General features: G+C 43.3%; 1 protein-coding gene across 1 annotated transcript; it reads right to left on the bottom strand.

The window, feature by feature from the left end:
- Window positions 1-1,241: 1,241 nt before the first annotated feature.
- On the bottom strand, window positions 1,242-14,320 carry LOC143111750 (carbonyl reductase [NADPH] 1-like). Its single transcript, XM_076274007.1, has 4 exons — window positions 13,891-14,320; window positions 6,378-6,558; window positions 6,032-6,155; window positions 1,242-1,625 (listed from the first exon to the last, which is right to left on the bottom strand). The coding sequence occupies exons 1-4, from the start codon at window positions 14,177-14,179 to the stop codon at window positions 1,386-1,388; spliced, it is 834 nt and encodes a 277-aa protein (XP_076130122.1). The 5' UTR covers window positions 14,180-14,320; the 3' UTR covers window positions 1,242-1,385.
- Between the last annotated feature and the right edge of the window lie 2,803 nt (window positions 14,321-17,123).

The raw sequence follows: 17,123 nt of genomic DNA, 5'->3' as shown, positions 1-17,123 counted from the left end.
GTAGCTTCCTCTCTGGGAGAACAATGCCGGTCATTTGAAAATTTTGCCGCATGAGTGTTTGTGGTTGTTGTTGTTGGAAGAACATGGCTTTATTCTTAATTTTAAGACTTCATTGCTTCTCGCACGCCCGGCCTGTTGGCTGTGGATAACCCGTTGCTTTTTAAGAGAGCAAATGCACATGGTTTAGTGTTTGAGCAATGTTTTTCCTTGAGTTATTTGTTTTTTGTATCAGTTCAGGCTGTGAGAGGGCCATCCGTGGTTTGTCTGTTTGTTTGTACCTTATATTCTTTTGTTTGTTAATTTTGCCTACTGTTACTCAACTACCCATGCCTATGACACCTAGTGGTGTACTGTGTTGCCTGTACTATTATAAGATTATTTCCAAGACAAATTTCTCTTAAGGTAGACAATAGAATGACATGGCAGGTCAAGGAAAGCATCAAGAAAAGCAAAGATTAAAGGAGAATTCCGGTGTGATATTGACCTAAAGTGTATTGAAACATGATACCGAGTGTGAACGTATGTCTCATAGCCCATCTCGGCTTGTCCCCTGCACTCCAAAATCTGGCGCTAGTTAGCCGATGCTACCAACAGCTTTTTCAATTGTGGTGCTTCGGCATCGGGCTAGCTATGCAAATAAATCACTGTTTTACACCATTTACGAGGCTCAATGTATCTCCACACTTCATTGGTAGACTTCCGAGGGCCCTGACATTTAAAACGAGACATTGAGAACTTTGAAAAAGCACTGGTAGTTTACTTAAAGATGATTTATACAGACAGTATCTTCACGAAGTTTAGCCAAACGCTAAAGCCATCTTGAATTTAGTCACGATAAATCGAGCTACGAGTAAGAATGAACAGGTATGATAAGGGATCAGATTCCAAAAATAATTCAGTGGAAATGCATGGATTCCAGTTGCTGCTACTTGGTTTGGTCTCTGCATTTATCCCAATCTGTGAATTAGTGAAACACACACAGCACACAGTGAACACACAGCGAGGTGAAGCACACATTAATCCCGGCGCAGTGAGCTGCCTGCAACAACAGCGGCGCTCGGGGAGCAGTGAGGGGTTAGGTGCTCAAGGGCACTTCAGTCGTGCTTACTGGTCGGGGTTCAAACCGGCAACCCTCCGGTTACAGGTCCGAAGTGCTAACCAGTAGGCCACGGCTGCCCAAAGCCGTGGACAGATATCAGTCAAATGACTGCCAACAAGAGCAAACAACTGAAAAGAAAATGTACTGTTCAAACCTCCAAATCTCATTTATTCAATGGTACAGTTCAATCCATGCTTACTTGTTTATTCAATGGTACTGTAATTTCTAATGTGCTGCATGGCGGAGTTGTTGGTCAGTATTTGTGCTGCATGGCCTCCCTGTGCCTTCACCACTCCTGCACCGTTTTGTCCCACACCAGCTGTCCGTGGGGTGCGGTGGCTCCTGGGGGAAGCATGGCCAGGTAGACGGGCGTCTCGGCCCCTTCCTCGGGGCTCTTGGGGGCCTTGGGGCCGGCCATGTCTGTGCGCACCCAGCCAGGACAGCAGGCGTTCAGCAGGATCCCATCAGCCGCCCGCGTCTGGGCCAGAACACGCGCCTGGATACGGGACAGCACAGTTACGCCAACCTGCAGAGGACAACGCAGTAGCGGTTAGATAGACCAACAGAACCGTTACGCCAACCTGCAGAGGACAACGCAGTAGCGGTTAGATAGACCAACAGAACCGTTACGCCAACCTGCAGAGGACAACGCAGTAGCGGTTAGATAGACCAACAGAACCGTTACGCCAACCTGCAGAGGACAACGCAGTAGCGGTTAGATAGTCGGGCCTGGATTTGGAACAGAACTGTTACACAAGTCTGCATAGGCGGAGTTTCAAGTCAAGTTTGGTGTTACGTTAGTGGTTCCATAGGCGGAGTTTGGCGTTACCTTAGTGGTCTTTTAGGCGGAGTTTGGCGTTACCTTAGTGGTCTTATAGGCGGAGTTTGGCGTAACCTGCGGAGTTTGCCGTAACCTTAGTGGTTCCATAGGCAGTGTTCGGCATTACCTTAGTGGTTCCATAGGCAGTGTTCGGCATTACCTTAGTGGTTCCATAGGCAGTGTTCGGCATTACCTTAGTGGTTCCATAGGCGGAGTTTGGCGTAACCTTAGTGGTTCCATATTGTGGTTCCATAGGGAGTTGTATGGTCCCTTTGGTGTTGAGTGAATAAAACTTAATCTACGCGTGAACTGAATGTCAATAATCCATACCGGTAAATTCTTTTCTTTGTTTATTCCAAATAGGTGCAGCAAATTGTACGATAGCACATACAATGACATGGGTAGGCACTGCACGGTAGAAAAACTGTATGCCTCTCCACTCAACTAACAAGCACCAGGTGAACAGAAGGGGCGTGTTTTTATACTAAATTACAAAGAGCGCCCTCTACTGGCATGTAACAGACGACATAATGCTAACCCAAAATATACATAATACAAAATACAGCTACTTGGCCCATACATTTCCGGCCCCTAATTGTTTATCACAAAACACTAAATAAACAATTACATTCAATATTCAACACAATTTATTCTTCCTTTTTTTTTTTTTTTAGTTTTTTTTTTCTTTTTCTTTTTTACTTTGTCTTTACAGCCCTAGGGCTGCTCAACCAGCAGACAGACCTTTGTAATAGGCCTGAGGAGTTCACTGGTTTTAGTCTTTACTTTAACGCTTCTTATGAGACCATGTTCGTCTGGAACGACCTGGGTGATTCTGCCAATGACCCAGGAGTTTCGGGGCGCCGATTCATCCACCAGCAGGACGATGTCACCAAGAGAAAAGTTTCTTTTGATCTTGGACCACCTTTGTCGTGTTTAGAGCTCTGGCAAATACTCCTTAAGCCACCTCTTCCAGAAGAGATCCGCCATGTATTGGACCTGCCTCCACCTGCGGCGAGCATAGAGATCTTCTTCTTGGAACACGCCAGGGGGTAATGATGGTTTTGACCTTAGCAGCAGTAGATGATTTGGAGTTAGTGCCTCTACGTCATTTGGATCGTTGGAAGGGGTGGTGATGGGACGACTGTTGAGTATTGCTTCGGCCTCACACAGGAAGGTTTGAAGGCCCTCTTCATCCAAACTTTGGGTGCTTAGGGTGGCATTGAGGATCTTTCTTACGGATCTGATAAGTCGTTCCCACACTCCACCTTGATGTGATGCCAACGGAGGGTTGAAGTGCCACTGGATTCCTCTTTGTAGCAAGATGTGTTCTATTTTTGCCGTGTTCCAGTCTTGCATTGCGTTCTTCAGCTCGCGCTTAAGTCTTTGGTGAGGATGGTGGGATGTTTACCTTTTTCTGGCATGGCTGCACGGCTCAGTCTTCCCCCAACTTTAAGAAAATGCCATTTTGCAGGATTGGATTTAGTTTAAAGATGTGACTCGTTTTCTTAATGTCCTTTCCCTTTTGTAGAGCTCTGATTTCGTCCGAGAATTTTTCCTTTTGGCAGTGACGAATAATTTCCAGCTCTGCCTCCTGAAGATCTGTCACGGTGAGAGATGGCTTGTTTTGGATCTTTGTTTGGCTTCTGGTGACTTTTCTTCTGGTCTGCAGAGATTTTGTGTCTTTGTTCGCCATGGCCTTGTTTACACTGGCTGACTGTCGCAAGAAGTTCTTCACCCTCAGGATCCAAGCCACCGCCCTCTTCAGCTGACTCCAGGAGGAAAAGTGCTGCACCAGCTGCTCCATCACCTTTGGTCTGTCGTCCAAGGTAAGTATGTTAACTGTAGCGTTCTTTTTTAATTCAGGGTCTGTCGATGGGAGCACCTTGAGATGGTCTGGGATTTGTGGCCAAGTCTCTGGTGACTTAGTGAGAAAGTGAGGTCCATTGGCCCAGATTCGATTTTGGACAAACTGTGCCGCCTTCTGCCCTCTTGATGCATAATCAGCAGGGTGTAGATGTGTACTGATGTGTCGCCATTGGGGTACTGTAGTTAGTTTGAGGATCTCTGTTACTCTGTTGGCCACGAAGGTCCGGAATCTTGTAGTTTCATTGTTGATGTACTTTAATACTGCCATGCTGTCAGACCAGAACACAGAGTCTTTGAGTTGTAGCTGCAGTTGTCTCTTCAGCATCCTGTCCATACGGACTGCCGTGGTTGCAGCAGTAAGCTCTAGGCGCGGGATGGTGGAAAGCTTGAGCGGTGCAACTCTGGCCTTCCCCGTGACGAAGGAGCAGTGTGTGTGGTTGTTGCTTCATTGAAATGAAGTTGTATGGACTGGACTATGTTTTTTTTTTTTTTTTTAAACGGCGAAGAAATTGTGAACTTTCCCCTAAAGATGGCAGCAAAGATGACAACATTTCCGGAAAGGTACTGGCTTGATGAAATTCATTCTGGACTCTCTATCCGACCACATAAAGACCTCGGGATACTTCGGTTTGGCTTTAGGGACCCTCTACTCACTACCACGTAAGTGTAATGTTATTTGGAAATGTAGAAGAGGTATAAAAATAGCGTTTTGTAGCGGCGAAATAATATGCCCTTCTCACTTCCACGCTAACGAGTTTTGACTAAAAACGGTAACATCGAACTTTCTTAAAACACATCCGAATGACATGATTTGGATGTCAACTCAACGTATGTACTCCCAATCATCCGTAAATTGATCTAAAGTGCATTTTACTCCGGATAATTCCTTTAACTTCATTATTGGCCTCTCGGAAGTCCTCAAAACATGGAGTAAATCCTATCACCAGCTTAGTTTTAACTATTTCCAGATTGCCGTCAACTTCCATTAGAAGCACTAGCTCGTTCTTTCTAAGAGTAAGTTGGCCTAATTTACCTCTTCTGCTGTTCATTTTCCTTTGTAAGGAGTCCTCCAACCACTTGACTGTAGGTTTTTCGGTTCTTTTCTCCCGTGTGTACTCGCCATGGTTTTCGTCCATAGCGGCTCTGACTAGAGGGTTCACTTGGTTCAGAAAGCGGACCTTACACGCTATATTCGACGAACAAACCCCGACAAAGTCCCCACATCAACGTTAGCGCTGTAGGCTAATGTTCAATCAAGCGTCGTCACAGTGGGAGATCTTGCTTGTCCAGACACATGCGCGGCTTAGGCTACTCACAGTCAATGCGGTGCACACAGCTCAAAGGCCTTACTTCCAACGGTGGTGCGTAGAATCCACGAGGGTAGTTTTTCTACTAATGTATGGTCCCTTTGGTGTTGAGTGAATGAAACTTAATCTACGCGTGAACTGAATGTCAAAAATCCATACCGGTAAATTCTTTTCTTTATTTATTCCAAATAGGTGCAGCAAATTGTACGATAGCACATACAAAGAAATTTGTTAGGCACTGCACGGTAGAAAAACTGTATGCCTCTCCACTCAACTAACAAGCACCAGGTGAACAGAAGGGGCGTGTTTTTATACTAAATTACAAAGAGCGCCCTCTACTGGCATGTAACAAAAAACAGACGACATAATGCTAACCCAAAATATACATAATACAAAATACAGCTACTTGGCCCATACAGGAGTGTTCGACATTACCTTAGTGGTGCCACAGATCCCATAGTTGGTGTTACCTTACTGGTTCTATAGGCAGTGTTTAGCGTTACCTTAGTGATCCCGGTGTTACCTTACTGGTTCTATAGGCAGTGTATAGCGTTACCTTAGTGATCCCGGTGTTACCTTACTGGTTCTATAGGCAGTGTATAGCGTTACCTTAGTGGTCCCATAGGCGGTGTTTGGCGTTACCTTAGTGGTCCCATAGGCGTTATTCAGCGTTACCTTAGTGGCCCCATAGGCGGTGTTTGGCATTACCTTAGTGGTCCCATAGGCGTTATTCAGCGTTACCTTAGTGGTCCCATAGGATGTGTTTGGCGTTACCTTAGTGGCCCCATAGGCGGTGTTTGGCGTTACCTTAGTGGTCCCATAGGCGTTATTCAGCGTTACCTTAGTGGTCCCATAGGCGGTGTTTGGCGTTACCTTAGTGGTCCCATAGGCGTTATTCAGCGTTACCTTAGTGGTCCCATAGGCGGTGTTTGCCGTTACCTTAGTGGTCCCATAGGCGGTGTTTGGCCATCCTTTGGCCTCATGGTTTCCATTCTGAGCTGCCACCACAAATTCTCCCATAAGTCCACACAGCTCCTCCTCTGAGATATCTACACTGCGGAACCTGAAATGTGGTCACTACGGTTACAAACAAATATAGGAATGTGGTCACTACGGTTACAAACAAATATAGGAATGTGGTTCTCTCATTTTACAATAAACACAGGACAGAAAAAGAGTTCAACATGTATCATATTAACACAAACACCATTAACAGTAACATTTCCATCCATCAATCTCACAGCCTATTGGCTCCTGTAAAAATGGTGACTGTTTCCCAGCGTACTTTGCCTGTAACTCTGGGCTGCACTTGTCCAGAGCGCGCTTGCTGACGAAGCTGGAGACGTTGACCACTCGTGCGTTGGGCCGGAGCAGTGGCAGCAGGGCCTTGCTCGCCCACAGGGTGCCCCAGAAGTTGGTGCGCATGGTGACCTCCGCCTGCTCTCCGAACGGCTCCGTGGCATCCGCTTCACAGAGGGATCAACACACCAATTCAGATCAACAGAAATGTGCATGAAATCGTACATCAGGCTCCTGGGCATGAAATCACACATCAGGCTCCTGGGCTTCCTAAACACAAGGCCAGTCCAACAGTGCCAATGTTGTTCACTCCTTCATTCTCTTGCATACTGCGTACATCAGCAGTCACCAGTGCTCATTCCCTTGCATACTGCGTACATCAGCAGTCACCAGGGCTCAGTCTTCTGTGTATGCAGTATGGACTTCCCTCTGCTCCAAGCAGGCGCAATTACACTCAGACTAGTTACAATTATCTTTGAGTAGCTAAATCAAGTGAATTCAGTGGCCTTGGTCAGTTCAGTCATGTATGCAGACCAAATAGAGAAATATGGAAATAGCAGTAGACAGCTCTGACATGATGACATAGCAGGAGACAGCGCTAACATGATGACATAGCAGGAGACAGCTCTGACATGATGACATAATGATGACATAGCAGGAGACAGCTCTGATATGATGACATAGACAGCTCTGACATGATGACATAGCAGGAGACAGCTCTGACATGATGACATAGCAGGAGACAGCTCTGACATGATGACATAGACAGCTCTGACATGATGACATAGCAGGAGACAGCTCTGGCATGATGACATAGACAGCTCTGACATGATGACATAGCAGGAGACAGCTCTGGCATGATGACATAGCAGGAGACAGCTCTGACATGATGACATAATGATGACATAGCAGGAGACAGCTCTGACATGATGACATAATGATGACATAGCAGGAGACAGCTCTGGCATGATGACATAGCAGGAGACAGCTCTGACATGATGACATAGTAAGCTCTGACATGATGACATAGCAGGTGACAGCTCTGGCATGATGACATAGCAGGAGACAGCTCTGACATGATGACATAGCAGGAGACAGCGCTGACATGATGACATCATGATGACATAGCAGGAGACAGCTCTGACACGATGACATAATGATGACATAGCAGGAGACAGCTCTGGCATGATGACATAGACAGCTCTGACATGCTGACATAGCAGGAGACAGCTCTGGCATGATGACATAGCAGGAGACAGCTCTGACATGATGACATAATGATGACATAGCAGGAGACAGCTCTGACATGATGACATAGCAGGAGACAGCTCTGACATGATGACATAGCAGGAGACAGCTCTGACATGATGACATAGCACGAGACAGCACTGACATGATGACAGCACGAGACAGCTCTGACATGATGACATAGACAGCTCTGACATGATGACATAGCAGGAGACAGCTCTGACATAATGACATAGCAAGAGACAGCTATGACATGATGACATAGACAGCTCTGACATGATGACATAGCAGGAGACAGCTCTGACATGATGACATAGCAGGAGACAGCTCTGAGATGATGAATGAACTTGGGTGCATATTTGAGCAGCGTCCACAGAGCGATCCTAGGATTCCTCCTGCCCCCTCCTGCCCTCCTGATGCCTCTAGCCCTCCTGATGCCTCTTGCCCTCCTGATGCCTCTAGCCCTCCTGATGCCTCCTGCCCTCCTGATGCCTCCTGCCCTCCTGATGCCTCTAGCCCTCCTGACGCCTCTAGCCCTCCTGACGCCTCCTGCCCTTCTGATGCCTCCTGCCACCTGCTGTTGACCTAACATGTCCCAACTGGGCCTCTATTGCCACCTGTCAACTGTCTAATCTCAAGCAATTCATTTTCTCCATAGACAAACATACTGTAGCGTTTCACCAAGAGCCAGAGTTTCACGAACTGGTTTATTGTCACAAAGCACACAATGCAGCAAGTAACACACAGCGGGCCGTGTCAGGCCCAGAACTGAAAGAGACAGAACTTTCTTGAACAGTAGCCTATATTCCCCGGGGGTCCCGCCCCCCTCTCACCAGGCTGCCAACCATGAGCGTGCCCGGGGTTATGCATAGCGCCTGATTGACAGCCGGTCGCTACAATACTTATGGCATATACCCCCTGCTCTGTCTGAGTATAGGCCTACAAGAGAAAGGCTCTGTTAAAATGTTTAAATGTTAGCTTAAAAGTGTGTCCATGAGAAGACCAGGCGGGGGGTGATACATGCTACGTCACAGATTTTGATGAAACTTGGCCAGTTTGAAGGGTCCACCTAAAAACTCTAAAAGCCAAAATAGTACAAAATTTGAAACAACCCAGGGGGAGTTAGGACCCCGTCCTTGTTTTAGGCCAAGAAAACCGAAAAAGGGCCCAAAATTGCATACAATTTTGACATCCCTCCTGCTGTCAGATTTAAACACAGCAGAGTAACAATCCATGCCATCAAAGGTCCATCCAAGGTTAGTTTAAAACTGGAGTTACAAGGCGTAGGGTGTGACGGGTGTCAGTCCAGTACTGCACATGTCCACTATGTCACATGCCTTTTGGCGAAAACCCAAAAAATAGCAACATTCAGACCTGAATATCTCAGATGAGAATAAGTACGTATAAGTATATTTGGTCTCTGCATTTATCCCAATCCGTCAATTAGTGAAACACATTCAGCACACAGTGAGGTGAAGCACACACTAATCCCGGTGCAGTGAGCTGCCTGCAACAACAGCGGCGCTTGGGGAGCAGTGAGGGGTTAGGTGCCTTGCTCAAGGGCACTTCAGCCGTGCCTACTGGTCAGGGTTCAAACCGGCAACCCTCCGGTTACAAGTCCGAAGCGCTAACCAGTAGGCCACGGCTGCCCCTAAATAGCAATATTCAGTCCTGCATATCTCCGATGAGAATAGCAATATGAGGAACCTCTTTTTTTCAAAATTCTTTCTGCTTCAATGATTGCCCTGAGATATGTTGGAGATATCACATTTGCAAAAATTGGACCTTCGGGTATACTGGTGTATGTCACCCGATGATGTCACTTTGAGCTACCTTAAGGAATATATTGCATTCAGGAAATTAGATTTAGCTTGCATTTGATCAGTAGACATGATTGATGATAATATATCTCAATTTGTCCACCATAAATGACCTAAACATTATTTTTCAACCAATCATTGAAGTAGATATGTATTTGACTGATCACTGGCTGGATCACACTATTTAGGTGGTTACAGCAACAAAAATAATAAAAAGGCCGAGCATTTTTCTTTTGATTTATAAGTCTACAGATCAAATGGAGAACATTTTCCTCAAATGGAGAACACATCAATCCCATGGTATTTTTCTTTCATGTGCAAAGAGAATTTTGAAAAAAGGAGGTTCCTCATCGGAGATATTCAGGTCTGAATATTGCTATTCTCATCTGAGATATTCAGGTCTGAATATTGCTATTCTCATCGGAGATATTCAGGTCTGAATATTGCTATTCTCATCGGAGATATTCAGGTCTGAATGTTGCTATTCTCATCGGAGATATTCAGGTCTGAATGTTGCTATTTTTTGGGTTTTCGCCAAAAAACATGTGACATAGTGGACACGTGCAGTCCTGGACTGACACCCGTCACACCTTACGCCTTGTAACTCCAGTTTTAAACTAACCTTGGATCAGGGGCGGAGCCAGACATTTGAAACATTGGGGGGCTTAGCCCAGTGTCACACACAGGAAGGCTAGGGGGGTCCGGGGGCATGCCCCACCGGCAGAACATTTTGAAAAATAACCCCTTAAATAATGACTTCTAGTGAATTCTGTGTAAACTAATGGACACAATGAGACTTTAAAAATGTGAGACTCAAGGTATCTGACTGGCACTTTGGGTCTTTCAAGGGGGGTCTATAGGCAGGGTTGGGTAGTAACGGATTACATGTAATTTGGATTACGTAATCAGATTACAAAAATCAAGTAACTATAATCAACCCAGATTACAATAAAAAAAATGTGTAATCAGATTACAATTACATTGTTGGGGATTACCTGATTACATTTTATCATGCAAACAATGCAACTTTTTTATTATAGCCTAGCTATCTTTTAATTTGACAAGCTTCAGGCTTGCCGATTTGATCCCCGACCAGTAGAAAAAATGTGGGCGGGGGAAGTGGTTGAGCACTGCTCTCCCATGCCCACATCCACGGCTGAAGTGCCATTGGTGTGTGCTTCACCTCACTGTGTGCTCATTGTGTGCTTCATATCACTGTGTGTTCACTGTGTGCTTCACTAATTCACGGATTGGGAGACCAAATTTCCCTCACGGGATCAAAAGAGTATCTATACTTACGTACTAACTTATTTACTATTGGGGCAGGTCTCTTGGCACACTGCCTGATCTTTTCCTCCTAATCTTAATGTAGCCTCTTGTTTTAGTGTTACCGTTTACTTTGAGAAAGTCACCAGGTCCCCCTGGTTGAAAAACATCCCAAAGGAATAATTTTCTCACCCCCACAATAGAAATGGACATGGTGTCATTCAATCTCAGGCCATGTCCCTGGGTCAAAAAAATCCAGCGAAAATTAAATGCATTGTCCAGGTGTGCCCTTATAAAGGTTAAGCTGAGTTGTGCATGTTTGGAGAATAGTGATCCATGATCACATCCATGATGACTAAGTGATCAATTTTGGAATGGGGTGAAAATTTCAACCACCAAAACACCACCCCAAAGTGGAGAATAGGTTTAGAAATGTATAAGTTTTGGGTGTTTTTCAGACAATGGGACCTGGTGACCTCAAAGTAAATGGTAACACTAAAACAAGGGGCTACATTAAGATTTTTGGAGGAAAAGATCAGTTAATTCACACAGGAATGCTTTACTTAGAGCAAAGAAATTTCTTAGATGTAATGAAATAATAAAGAGAAAAATAGAATGAGAATTCTTTCATCAATTCAGTGGTGGTGTCTTTTTCTTAAGGGACATATTTATTGAAGCAATCTAAAAGTAATCCTAAAGTAATCAGATTACGTTACATGTTTTTGGTAATCCAACTGATTACGTTACTGAGTTATTTGTAGTCAGTAATGGATTACATTTTAAAGTAATCTGACCCAACCCTGTCTATAGGCATAGCCTATCTGATCAGCATGCACTTAGTTAATTAAGCGTTTTTTATGAGTTTGTATATTATAGGCTAGTAGTATACTATGCTGAGATAACCCTGATGGGATGCTACCTTGTCTCAATACATACTTTGGCCAAAGTAGCCTTATGGTCAGGTTTAGCACAGCCCCACACGGTGTGAGCCCACTTATTATAATGTTCAGTGGAACACATGAAGCTAAATTTAATCCAGGGCTTAAAAATCATTTTTCAAAATGGGGGGGGGGGGGGGGATTCCCCCCTTCAGTGCTTCACATAGGGGGACTAATTCAGTTGGGGGGGGGTGCATTTTACAAACTGAAATCGCATTTTCTATACAGGCGTCAATGAGAGAACACTTGCACTACATGATTTTGGTTTCGATTTTCTAATTGGAGTAAGTCTTTGTGACAACACGTCATGATACATTTGATAATGTTTGATCGTTGTTTTGGTATGAAGCATCTTTTACGTAGCGTAATGAATGCAGCACTCTAGAAAGTGAAAGTAGCCTAACCTAGGCCTATTCGCTCGTGTCTGAGCTATCTGTGCACGTCCGCAATTTATTACTTTCCTCAAATGAAGAACACATCAATCCCATGGTATTTTTTGCCCTAAATTGCATGAAACATGCAAGTTCAAAATCCCGCCGGTAGCCACGTTACTTCTCCGTTTCATATTGGCTACTAGCCTACAATAAATTAATTGAACTAACTCAACTGACAACAGGTAAATCTACTGATTCGGTCATTGAGACTCTATGAATACAGTACAACAATCGTTCTGTCTTTCTGAAGTTTATTTTTGTATTCCGGGGTACAGTAGCCGAATTGCCTAATGTCTTGACAATAGTTTTTCTTACCGGCTTGCTGTTTAAACTGACTGCGCCGCTCTGAACTTTCCTGCCAGGTTTATGACGTAAACCGCTACATCTCGGCTCTGGCATTGCCTAAACTCATTGTGTGGGAAATCAGATTATCTGTCAATATTGGGCTTTGAAAATAAGGGATATTTGTTCAGTAATAGTAGCCTACATAGAGAAACCGAGGGGAAGTTAAATTAGAAATTAGAATCGTTGGAAATTGAAAACAAATACAAAAAAAAAAAAAGATTCGGGGCTTGAGCCCCCGAAGCCACCCCCTCGCTCCGCCAATGCCTTGGATGCAGGGGCGCCTGCAGGAATTAATGCTATGGTACGCACACTCATCACCCCCCCCCCCCCCGCAAAAAAAAAAATCACTCGTGAACAATATTTGTCCGTTTTAGGTCCGTGCATCGGTCAGCAAAATAACAAGCATAGCATAACAACATCCACATGCAATAATACAACGACAATGTCTACAATGACCTACTCATTTGGACAACTTGATACAGCCCTATACAGGCTAAAGTTACCTTTAGTTTTGTTCTATTTTGTTCCAGCGTAACGTGACGTCTGGCTTTAGTGCAGTCTAACGTTCTGACAAGCACACCAATTGCCTACCTTGTTCTTGCCCATCTGGAATAACTCCTAGCTTTGCTGCCTCCATCCTTTGTTTTCGTTGTTTAAACTTGTGATATCCATTGATGAGTATTGAGTTAGTGAATTAGCTCAACATTGTGTGCTGATAACCATATATAGATAGCCGAGTAAAAGAAAACAACAAGTAACCTATTGCGTGTCTGCGTGCGTATTCTCTCTCCTGCTCAAACAAAATGCGTGCACGTTAATTTTGATAACGTGTTCACTAACTTTACGTAATAGAAAATGGTAAATAGCCTAAAGGCATGCAGCTAAAGGGATACTGTGCATAGTTGGGAAGGTATGGTAGGCCAATTTGGTGTGAATACACACACACACAAGGGAAATGTTCTGTTGTTGAGTAGCTTGATAGTACGCACAGTGCGTACGGGCGTACACCTGCAGGCGCGCCTGCTTGGATGGACCTTTGATAGCATTGATTGTTACTTTGCTGTGTTTAAATCCGACAGCAGGAGGGACGTCAACATGTTATGCAATTTTGGGCATTTTTTTGAGTTTGTTTGGCCTAGAACAAGGAGGGGGTCCTAACCCCCACTGTGTTGTTTCAAATGTTGTACAATTTTGGCTTTTTGAGTTTTTAGGTAGACCCTTCAAACTGGCCGAGTGTCATCAAAATCGCTGACGTATGTATCATCCCCGCCTGGTCCGCACATCACTCTTAAATGTTATTCTACTGCTGTAAGTCGCTTTGGATAAACGCGTCTGCCAAATAAATAAATGTAAAAGTCAATGTAATGTAGCATCAGTCACACCGAAACCATACCATGCAGTTACGTTCATATTACGCACTCATATTTTAATTACTCATTGGGACAAACCTTTGAATGCAATCCCAGCATTGTTGATCAAGACATCCAAACCGCCGTAATTCTTATCTAGGAATTTCCGGAGTCCTTCGGCACTAGTTTGGTCGCAGATATCAAGACGGTGAAAGAGCACGTTGTTAAATCCCTCGGACTTCAGTTTTTGCAACGTCTCCTGTCCGAGTTTCTCGTTACGCGCAGTGAGTATGATATCTCCAGCATAGCCAGCTTTGCACAACCCCTGCACAATTGCGAGTCCAATACCCTTGTTCGCGCCGGTGACAACAGCAACTTGTTTAGCCATTTCGTTCGAAGGCTGAAAATCCCAGCGTATGTGCGTGGAAGTATGATGGATGATGTACTGTAGAAAAGCGCAGGTTCACTTATATAACGCGCCTACCGGCTACTCCACACACGCGCACATAGCCCTACACATACCTTCATAAAACAAAACAAAAAGTGCACAGTCATACTGACAACTCTACAGTTGATGAAAAGATTAAACATAGGCGTGGCCGGTGGTAAGAGCTGGTACAGTAGCATAGAAGGTATCCTTGCAATGCATACCTTTGGATAAACACGTCTGCCAAATGAATAAATGCAATGTAATGGAGGATCAGTCACACCGACTTTTCAAAAGACTGAGGTCTGAGGCAAACGTCTTTGCTGCTACAAGACCAGATATAGTCCAGTCATTTTAAGCCAAAATAGGGGTCAAAGTTGAACAAATTCCAACAGAAGAAAACTTAACTGATTTTGTATCCTCAATATGTCCTGAGTAAGGGAAAGAAAGCCCCGAAGAATCCCAATAGGGAAAAGTTTAGAAAAAGACCTAAATATACCCTATTCAGTATTTTTCTCAAGCAAATAGGGGAAAAAAATTAACCTTCACATACTGTATCACCATGAAAGTTACTGAGTTAATTACTTACATCAAGACAAACAAAACATTTATTATAAGTTTTTTGAAATTGTTTGTTAACATGGGCAAACAGGGCATAATGTAATTATGTATAGCTAATGTATACCCAAAACTAATTGCAACATTTGACAAACAAATTGTCCAAGACATGGAGGAAGATAATACATGTCTTAACTGGTATTATATCTCATCTAAAGGGTATATGCTAAAATATATAGTTTGTTTAATTTGTTTTCCCTGGATAGGCCAAATTGTATCCACTTTACACTAGATTCGCCTTTACAGAATAGAGGGCAATGTATTGTGCATGGCATGGAGGAAGATGGGAAATGTCTTAAATGGTGTTATATCTCCTCCAGAGGGTATATGCTTTCAGAAAATATATAGTTTAGGTGTTTAATTTGTTTTCCTTAATAATGCAGGCCAAATGGTATCAGCTGTTCACTTGATTCACCTATACAGAATAGAGGAGTATGTGTTATGCATGGTATGGAGGAAGATGGGACATAAGTTGATTGATGCAAAATTTCATGTACAGTGCATATGCTTTTAGTATATGTATAGTTTTGACTGTTCTATGACTTTGGTAAAACCATGACCCATGCATAGTCATGCATTGTTAATTATTAATCTTAAACTATATTTATTAGTATAGCATGCACCTTTTTGCCAGATGTCACAACAATAGAGTCACTTGGAGGCTAACTGCAGTTATCCCATCTGCACCCTTCTGTCGAATTTGAACATTATCATGTCCATCTTCAACTTTGCCTTCACAATTTTCCTGCATTCACTAACATAAACATACTGTGCTGTCTGATTATTGTTGTAGACAAAATTGTGCAAAGTAAAGGGGCATCATACAGGCCCCTCTGATTGGACAGACAGTATATCAGTCAACCCCTGGGCAAGAAATCAATTACTATAAGTCTTGGAAAATGATGGACTGATACTTTAATGTGATATACTGTATGTTTCAGTGACCTCTAAATCAGACCAAAACCACTTACCTAGGCTGAATAATGCTCAACTATGTGTTTGTACAGCTTGAATATTGTGGAACACTTACATGCAAAAACACACTGGCTCTATTTAAAGAGTCAACAACCATTTCCATTGATTCAAAGAGCCAAAATGTAAAAATAGACACCAATTTTGCAACAAACCAGTCTGAAATTCACTCTGAAAATAAAAGAATGTTCCTCAACAATGCAAAATTCCAAAATACCATGTTAAGTTAGATGGGGTCAGATATTCTTTAGAATGTGTATTCTACAATTACAGTTTTGTCAGTATTTGCTGAAGAATAATGCATAAAACAACCCTCATTTTAACATATTTCCGCCAACTGGATTTTCATGGTCTTTTACTATGGTGTTTAGATCACCAATTGAAATATAAAAATGTGAAAATAAATTCTGTTGCAATTAGTTTTGGATCAGACCTTACTTTGCCTGGACTATTAGCTCCGTTGTGGTATTTACAAATTAGCTATACGTAATTACATTATGCCCTGTTTGCCCATGTTAACAAACAATTTCAAAATACTTATAATACATTTTTTGTTTGTCTTGATGTAAGTAATCAACTCAGTAATTTTCATGGTGATATGTGAAGGTTAATTTTCCCCCCTATTTGCATGAGAAAAATACTATATAGGCGCATGAATAGAGTATATTTAGGTCTTTTTCTAAACTTTCCCCTATTGGGATTCTTCGGGGCTTTTTTTTCCCTTACTCAGGACATATTAAGGATCCAAAATCAGTTATGTTTTCTTCTGGTGCAATTTGTTCAACCTTTTTTCATAAAATGACTGGACTACTTGAGAAATCAAGGAACATGATTCTCACAGCCCTTTTCCCCTTGTCCAGGTGAGAATGTGTCCTGTGTAGGGGATAAGTGATGGCATCGTCCACGCTCACTTTCTCCTGGTATGCAAACTGTAGCGGGTTATCAAACCACTTGCCCATATGCTACACAACCACCAAACATCCTTGAATGTGTCAAGTGTTATGGAGAGCTCTTCAGAATGTGAACTCACCAGTCATCCTTGTTTTCCAGCGGTGAGGTGTGGACCGTAATGGCTTCCATCGCCAGTTCATAACCTCCTCAGATGTTATGGGAGACAGCCAGGCTTCTCTACAAAACATCTGGGTGGTGTGAATGCAAACTCCACTTTATTCAGATCTAATGGTGATCAAATGGGCATCATCTGGATGCGTAATTGGAGTCTTTCCTGCACTTGAGCTTTTGTCTCTTTGGACTTTGTTCCATGTGTCATGTCACAACTTCACCTTTTCACTGAGAGATTTAAGTAGTTTGGATT

The sequence above is a fragment of the Alosa pseudoharengus genome, unplaced genomic scaffold (genome assembly GCF_046254945.1).
Source record: "Alosa pseudoharengus isolate Yale_2024_CS ecotype anadromous, Long Island Sound unplaced genomic scaffold, YU_APseudo_1.1 YU_APseudo_1.1_scf_8, whole genome shotgun sequence".
Classification (NCBI taxonomy): Eukaryota; Metazoa; Chordata; class Actinopteri; order Clupeiformes; family Clupeidae; genus Alosa; species Alosa pseudoharengus.
This window is presented reverse-complemented; position numbering and strand designations above follow the sequence as displayed.